This window comes from Lactuca serriola, chromosome 5 (genome assembly GCF_051521515.1).
Source record: "Lactuca serriola cultivar US96UC23 chromosome 5, Lser_US96UC23_V15, whole genome shotgun sequence".
NCBI classification, from domain to species: Eukaryota; Viridiplantae; Streptophyta; class Magnoliopsida; order Asterales; family Asteraceae; genus Lactuca; species Lactuca serriola.
In genome coordinates, this window is record NC_136412.1 from 74145550 (window position 1) to 74153927 (window position 8378).

At 34.2% G+C, this 8378-nt stretch overlaps 1 protein-coding gene across 1 annotated transcript; it reads left to right on the forward strand.

Annotated features, from left to right (window-relative positions):
* The first annotated feature begins 1055 nt into the window (after positions 1-1055).
* Positions 1056-3094, forward strand: LOC145052621 (GTP-binding nuclear protein Ran1A). The gene is made up of 8 exons (XM_079000462.1): positions 1056-1192; positions 1487-1556; positions 1711-1767; positions 1863-1980; positions 2123-2212; positions 2298-2477; positions 2618-2695; positions 2849-3094. The coding sequence occupies exons 1-8, from the start codon at positions 1190-1192 to the stop codon at positions 2916-2918; spliced, it is 666 nt and encodes a 221-aa protein (XP_078856588.1). The 5' UTR covers positions 1056-1189; the 3' UTR covers positions 2919-3094.
* The last annotated feature ends 5284 nt before the right edge of the window (positions 3095-8378 follow it).

Sequence of the window (8378 nt, forward strand, 5' to 3'; positions counted from 1 at the left end):
TTCACCTTTCTCCCTCTACGGCCGACTCCATCCTCATCCTCACCACGGATATTGACGAACGTTCATGTTCCCATGAAGTTCCGCCGCTTTACTCAAGTCCTCCGCCATTGACTTTTTGCTTTTATAAATGGCAATAGTAACGATGAAATCACCACCCTCAAGGATGATGATGATAGGCACAAGCCAAGTAAGTCGTTATTATCTCAAACGTATTTTAAATGATGATGATAAAGGACTATTAATCAACTAGTTATAGATTCATTGAATATAGTTATCTCAAAACGTATTTTAGTATCCTTTTTCCGTGGGTTTTTTCCCTCCTTTTCCCATGAATATAGTTATAGATTCATCAAATATAGTTATAGATTCATTGAATATAGTTATCTCAAAAAGCCAACATAACAATGATTTCTTTCTTTCTTGATTATCTCAATTTTTTCCAATGTCGGTTTGTTAAGATTAAAAATTTTTTTTAACAAAAAGCAAACGTTAAAGATTTTAATAGGATCCAACTAACTAAAACAGATTCTAATAACTCTTATGATTAAAGATCATCATACCATTAAATTTCTAACAAAAAAGGGATATATAAACTAAAGTTTGAATATTTTCAACGATTTGACAAAAAAATCTTAAATTTTATTTTTTTGATAGTAAAATCCAAATTTACGATTTGATAAAAAAGTCATAAACTTTATTATTTTTGACAATAAAATTGTAATTACTGGCTAACCAGAAAAACATGATAAATGTATAAAAAACTACCGATAGTTAGAACTTTATAGTTTAAAAAATAAAGTTTTAAATTTTTTTTTGTTAAATCTTTAAAAATATTAGGATTTTAATAGATATATCCCATGTTTGTCAGTTATGTGTTTTTGAATTAAAAGATGAAAATAAGGAGTGCAAATTGTAAATTTACCCGTTTTCCAATATTAACAAAAATTTGAAAAAGGAGTACAAAGTACCGCGTGAGCATTCAAAATTCAAAAACCATCCCCAGATCACATGAATGTCACGTGTCTATACATCAACGGCCAGTCCCAAACAAAACTGATCTGACGGTGGATGGAAACGCGTTAGGTTAAAGCTAACTTGAGTGTGGAAAAATTGTGAAAGATATAAACCCCACCAAACTACGCACAATTCTGCGTTCAATCGTTCATCACTTCTGCAGACAGCGTTCAAAATGGTATGTTTTACTGTCTCAATTTATATTTGTGCCTGTGTTATTCTTGATGTAAAGCATTGGATTCATGTTTTTAATTTTCTGTGTTTGATTTTTTATTTTTTTGAAATAACTTGTATTCATGTTTGATTTCTCCGGATTTTCTTCCAATTTTGTTGGTTTCCGTTTTTTCGATCTACAACTCGAACCGATGATTGGTTCGGAGTTTTATTTTAATATTCTGGTTTGCGTCTGTTAAAACGAAAATACCGTGTTTATTACTATGTTCTAAATTTCGAGCGTTTTTATTCGTTTCAGGCTTTGCCGAATCAGCAAACTGTTGATTACCCTAGCTTCAAGCTTGTAATTGTTGGCGATGGTGGAACCGGTACACTCAAATCACTTTCGTTTTCGTTTCTGTCGATTCAAATTTCATCATTACAATCTGTTTTAACCTAGTTCTTCTACGAATCGATACGATCTACTTGTTTAGAACGTTTGCGATTTTAATCAACTGATCGTTGAATATTTCGCTTGTGTAGGTAAAACCACATTTGTAAAGAGACATTTGACTGGAGAATTTGAGAAGAAATACGAACGTAAGAACTAACAATTAGTTTTTGTTGCATTTCCTTTCCTCCAATCTGAGTTTTTTAGGCGTTTATAATGATTATTATTGATGGATTGTGATTAGCAACCATTGGTGTTGAAGTACATCCACTGGATTTCTTCACCAACTGCGGGAAAATCCGGTTTTACTGCTGGGACACAGCCGGTCAGGAAAAGTTTGGAGGCCTTCGAGATGGATATTAGTAAGCATCTTTATCAGAAGTTTATTCTAAAGTTAACTGTAGTGTAATTATGATTTGGTTTTTGGTTTTGGAATTGTTTGTCAAACACACACAATAAATGAGCTCTAACCAAATTCAAACAATATTGTTTTTTCATCTGTAGCATCCATGGTCAATGTGCAATCATCATGTTTGATGTGACAGCGAGATTGACATACAAAAACGTTCCAACATGGCATCGGGATCTTTGCAGGTTTGTTTTCTCTTTATCTAATGATTAGGTTTTTGGTATCTATTTATATGTGTCATATATGATTTTGAATTTGTTTTATTTTTAGGGTTTGTGAGAACATTCCAATAGTATTATGTGGAAACAAAGTTGATGTGAAGAATCGTCAAGTGAAGGCAAAACAAGTGACTTTTCACAGAAAGAAGAATTTGCAATATTATGAAATTTCTGCAAAGAGTAATTACAATTTCGAGAAGCCTTTCCTCTATCTTGCCAGAAAACTTGCTGGGTATTTTTTTTAATCTTTAAATTATAGCATCCTATTTTTTTTATTGCTTCTTATTACAAATTGATGTTACTTGTATATATATTTAAGTAGCTTTTCAAAATAAATTAAAGTGCATTGCTATTTTTTGTATTTGATGTCAGTGATCCAAATTTGCATTTTGTGGAGTCTCCTGCTCTTGCTCCCCCAGAAGTGCAAATTGATATGGCTGCTCAACAACAGTAAGATTTAATAATCCTTTTCTTTTTTTCTAATTACCAATATACCCTTGTAAAAAGTATTTGTTGCTTTTGTTTTCAGTTTGTGGTCTGTAAATTCATTTATTTCAGCAAACCATGAATGAGAATAATAATTTTTTTTGGTGATTTTTGTAGGCATGAGGCAGAGCTTCTTCAAGCTGCAAGCCAGCCTCTTCCAGATGATGATGATGATGCTTTTGAGTAGATTAAAATGTTTTAGGGATAATATTGTCTGTCATGAATTTTACTCATTTGTTTGTGAGGGGAAAAGGCTGAGTGAAATTTTGGTTTTAGAATGAATGAATGATGTAATCCTTATTTTTGTTAACAATACGTTTGGGTTTAATACATGATTCCATGTATGCTTTTTTTGTGCGCAAATTATTGTTTTAGTTTTTGATTGAAAGTCAAAATTTTTTACTACTAATGACCGTATAAGTTATAAATGCCCGCCCACCAGCCACATGGGTTTATTTAAAAAAATTAATATAAAATTCAAAATATTTGAAAAGTTTGAATTTATAAGAAAAGTGAAAATTGAATTATAAAAATTAAACAAATAATTTAGATAAATAAATAAAAGAAATCAATGAAATTTTAATTTAGTAATTTTGAAATGAAAATGAAAGTCTATTAATGAAATTGATATGTATTTATTAATTAGATTTAAATAATATTTGACATTTAATAAAATAGAAAAACCATAAAATGATAAGTGGAATAAAAATTAATTTAAAATTACCATAAAATTATATGTGGCAAATTGAATGAGAATATCACAAGTGACAAAGTCATTTTCATTTATTAGAGTAGATATGAGTTTTTAAAAGAAAAAAATTTAATATAAAATTTTTTAAGGATATATATATTTACAATACCAGAAATATTGAAATTTGTATCAGAATCTTGTGAAATCATTTTCTTCAACATTATATAATTTTCATTTTCTTCAACATTATATAATTTTAGAATTGTTAATATAGCTTATTAAAGAAAGAATTATATGAAGCATTAGTTATCATAAAACATAGGAAGAAATTTTTTTTTGAACAGCAAATCTAACCTACTCCTACTATATTACTCTTAAGTGGGTGTTTGACTTAGTTTTTTAGAGGTCAAAAGTTCTTTTTGGAAAAGTTGTAAAAAGTCGGGTTTTTCTGACTTTTTCAAAATGTTGATTTTCCTTCAATTCAAAATCCAAAAGTAGTTTTTGAAAGTCTTTTGCCAAATATTTTTTTATCTTTGATCTTTTCCTAAAAGGACTTTTGGCCTCTCAAAAGCTAAGCCAAACAGCCCCTAAATCCACCTATGTTTCCAATGAGACTTGAACCCTCAATCTCAAGGAGGGAGGACACCACCTGATACCGAGAGGAAGAAAATTAAAGTTTGTTTAACAATTATTTTGAGAGTTTAATATAATCAAATACTTTATCTTTATTATTATATAAAACATTTTAGATATTTTTAAAATTTAAGAGGTACGATACCTACTGCAGCATGGTCTCCAAATGAACTTATATATATATATATATATATATATATATATATATATATATATATATATATATATATATATATATATATATATATATATATATATAGAGAGAGAGAGAGAGAGAGAGAGAGAGAGAGAGAGAGAGAGAGAGAGAGAGAGAGAGAGAGAGAGATGATCAAATGAGAACACCTAAAAGGTTGAGAATGCGAGAACGGTTCTGGACCAATCAATATATAAGGTCATATTAGTAATTGTATATTTTAATTAAATTAAAATAAAATAAAATCAACCAAATTCCCTTAAATTTAGGATCAGTTACCAAAAAAGAAGGGAATATTATTTTTTACTTTTCTTATTAATAAATATAAATAACATTTTTATAAAAAAAAATTAACTAAAAACATTTAATTTTTTTTCTTAAAAAATATTTTTTTCTCGTATTTCATGTTTTTTTTTTTTTTCAAAAAAATTAATAGAAATCCAACCCAAATCAATACATTTGTATTCATAAACGATTTTTTTTTCAAAAAAACCAATACTACTACAATCACAAATGAATACATATCAATTTACAAGTAATCCACATTTCTTTTAATCAACCGACAATAAAAGAGGTGTAAAAATTATCATTTCTTCATAAAAGAATACCTTTAATCATAAATAAATACACTTATTCACACAAATGAATACATTGTTATTAACAAATGAATACCTGGTATTCACAAATGAATAAAAGAATACATCTAATCATAAATAAATACACTTATTCAAACATGATTACACTGCTATTTACAAATGAATACATTGTTATTAACAAATGAATACCCTGCTATACACAAATGAATACCTCTCTTACGCATTTCATCAAACAACCCAATCGTCCCAGATACAAAGCCAATGAACCCGATGTCAAATACACCCTCCACAACCAAAGATAATCCTTATACAAAGCTGGAAGTAACACAAATCCAATGATGCCCCTCTTGCTCATTGGTAATTACTCTTTTCATTTTTTACCCTTCCTTTTGTATGTGTAATGTAACATTGGCATAACACAAACTTTCCCACGCAACCTGTAGAATGGATCACTTGAGGATACAAAAACAATCAATGATGAACTCTAGAGTATCTGCCACAGTGAAGACCTGCAAACAAATCAATGATGTTTTGAGAAAATTGGCAATTCACAAACTTTCCCAGCCACCCTGTCAAGAATGTGTTTTGTTTTTACTCTTCAAATTGCTCCTGCGATTTCGAAATCAAAATCCACCAAGAAAAAAGTATAATCAACTAACCTTAATATGTCATTTCCTGTTAAAAGGGAAAACCATTTCTTTTCCTTCTTTTCCTTCTTCATGAACTGTCAAAGACACCACCGGAGATGGAGTTTTCTTCCGGTGAATAATAGAGGCAACACCCTCCCATTTTCCTTCTTATTTTTCCTGTAAAAAAAAAATAAAACAAACACCCTTTTGATCAATTTTTTTGCCTGTTTCATCATCCTTCGTGTTAGCTGCCAAATAACAAAGAAGAGGGTGCAAGGAGATTACCGGAGACCCTTTCCCTTACTTCCTGTCGACCCTCGCTGCCAAACCACCCTCACCAAAGCTGTTATCGCTGATCGTTTCCCCAATCGCACCTCACACTTTCTACGGTCGAGCAATACCCACCAAAACCCCACCTGCGACCCTGTCACTGCTTATCGGACATCTTCTGGCCTCACCCCTCGCTCTCCCTTTTCTTCCTATTGACCAACGACCTATGAAGATATTGTCTTCATCGCTGCTTCTTCCTATCTTCTTTCCCTTCGGCCTTGTCGACCCCCGTAGACGATCTCTTCTCGCGAATCGATCGACGAAAACTCGTGCCGCCTGCGAGCCTTCGTGCTTCCTTCTCGCCGTCTTTGTTCGTTTTTTTTCGGTCATTTCCCTTTCCTTGATCGATTAGGGTTTAATGGAAAAGAAGTGGTTTTCCCTTTTCTTTGACAGTTTACAAAGAAGTGACTTCCATCGGGTTTAAAGGAAACGAGAGAGAGAGAGAGAGAGAGAGAGAGAGGAGAGAGAGAGAGAGAGATTTTAGGAGTTGATAAAAATAAGATAAAACCTAATGACTATAGTACCCTTTTAGGTAATTAGGAAGTTACATTTTAATCCTATGACTTTCAAAATTTATATAAATGGCCCGTTAATATTAACCTTTGATTTTAAAATTTAGAAGGCTTAGATTTGTTCTCGCGTTCTCAACCTTTTAGGTGTTCTCATTTGATCCTACTCCTATATATATATATATATATATATATATATATATATATATATATATATATATATATATATATATATATATATATATATATATATATATATATATATTGTAGCACCTGGTTCCTGGTACGTAAATCTTATTTGGGTATTTTCCATTTTTAGCCTTGGACTCGACGAGTCATAGGTCCGACTCGTCGAGTAGAGACGGGACCCCGGGACACGTTTAAGTTGGTGACTCGGCGAGTCCATATTCCGGACTCGACGAGTCACCGCTGTTGGATGAAACCCTAAGTTTAAGGGGTTTGCACCCTATTTAAACAACATATCCGCCCCAAGCCAGCCCCCATTCCCCCCCAGAGCTTCCAACCCTCGTTCTAAGCTATTCATTGAAGAGTTTGAAGCAATTGTTGTGTGTTCTTGAAGGTTTTGAGGCAAAAGGGAAGTAGATCAAGAGGAAGGGAAGGAATCCAAGCATCTTTGTGCTCTCTCAGTAGTTCTTTTGAGGTATAACCCGTTTTCCCCCTGTTTCTATGCTTATTACTTCATTTAAGTCATTCTTGAGCCAATCCCCCAAGCTTGTATGTGCAAATTATTTCGTAATAAGCTGATTGGCCCTTAGATCTAGGCATGATTGAGCTCCAGGAGCTCAGATCTGTTGCCTTTATGGACCCTCATTGTATGAAGACCCTAGATCTACCCTTTTGGGTGCATTTTGAACCCTAAAACCCTTATTGGTGAATATCTACACGTAAAGTTGGAAACTTTACGTGTGATTCATGCTCTAGGAACCCAGATCTGTGAATGGCATGGACTGGAATCGAGCAAATCCGTGTAGTTAATTGTTGCATGGCAACGACTCGGCGAGTCGTTCATCTGACTCGACGAGTCGGTTCGCGAGTCTCCGAGTTTGTCCCCTTTTCGTAGTGTCGAGTGAGCAGTGAGTCACGGGGTGTGACTCAGTGAGTCGGAAGCTGAACTCATCTATGGAGGAACTCGGCGAGTCAATGCCCTGACTCGGCGAGTTCAAGGCAATCTCCTTAGATCAAGAATGAACTCGGCTAGCTGTTCATACAACTCGGCGAGTCTTAGCATAAGTGTTCATCGGATGAATATGAACTCGACGAGTTGTTCATACAACTCGGCGAGTAGGATGAAGGACTTGAATATCAGTTTAGAAGGAGAACTCGTCGAGTCATCGCCTAACTCGACGAGTAGAAACGGGATTCAGGACAATCGTTTGGGTAGGGACTCGGCGAGTTGGAGAGCCAACTCGGCGAGTCGGGTCAACTGAAAGCTGAACCTAACTTTGACCTAGGGCACGATCAGGGGTAAAATGGTCATTTTACCCAAATGACAGTTAGCAGTGTTTGATTGAGTATGTTGTGGGAATTACAGCCGGATGATTTCCGGAGCAGCAACAGTAGCAGTAGACAGTCAGTTCCCGAACAGATCAGCAGCTACTTTGAGGTGAGTTACCTTCCAGTAGCGGTGGGTCTAAGGCCACAATGCCGGCCTACCAGTAGGAGACGTATGATTGATGATTGTCTCTGTGATATCATCTAGGTTTGCTACTACCTAATATGTTATATGCTAGCATGATATGCTATATGTGATAGTAGTATAGTTCGGTTGTCAGGACCGAAGGGTAGCTCAGACACCCCAGATATGTCTGATAATATGTTAAGTTATGATATGTGATAGTAGTAGTAGTAGGGGGTGAAATAGTCCCCGAGGATCGGTTGTTAGGACCGACGGGTAGTCAGCACCCCAGAATGGCTTGACACGGGTATGACGGCACCCCAGAATGGCCGCACAGGTAGTCGGCACCCCAGAATAGCCTGGCAGTATGTATGATATGTGTTGTATGGTGTGTGGTATGATGGGGGAACTCACTAAGCTTTGTGCTTAC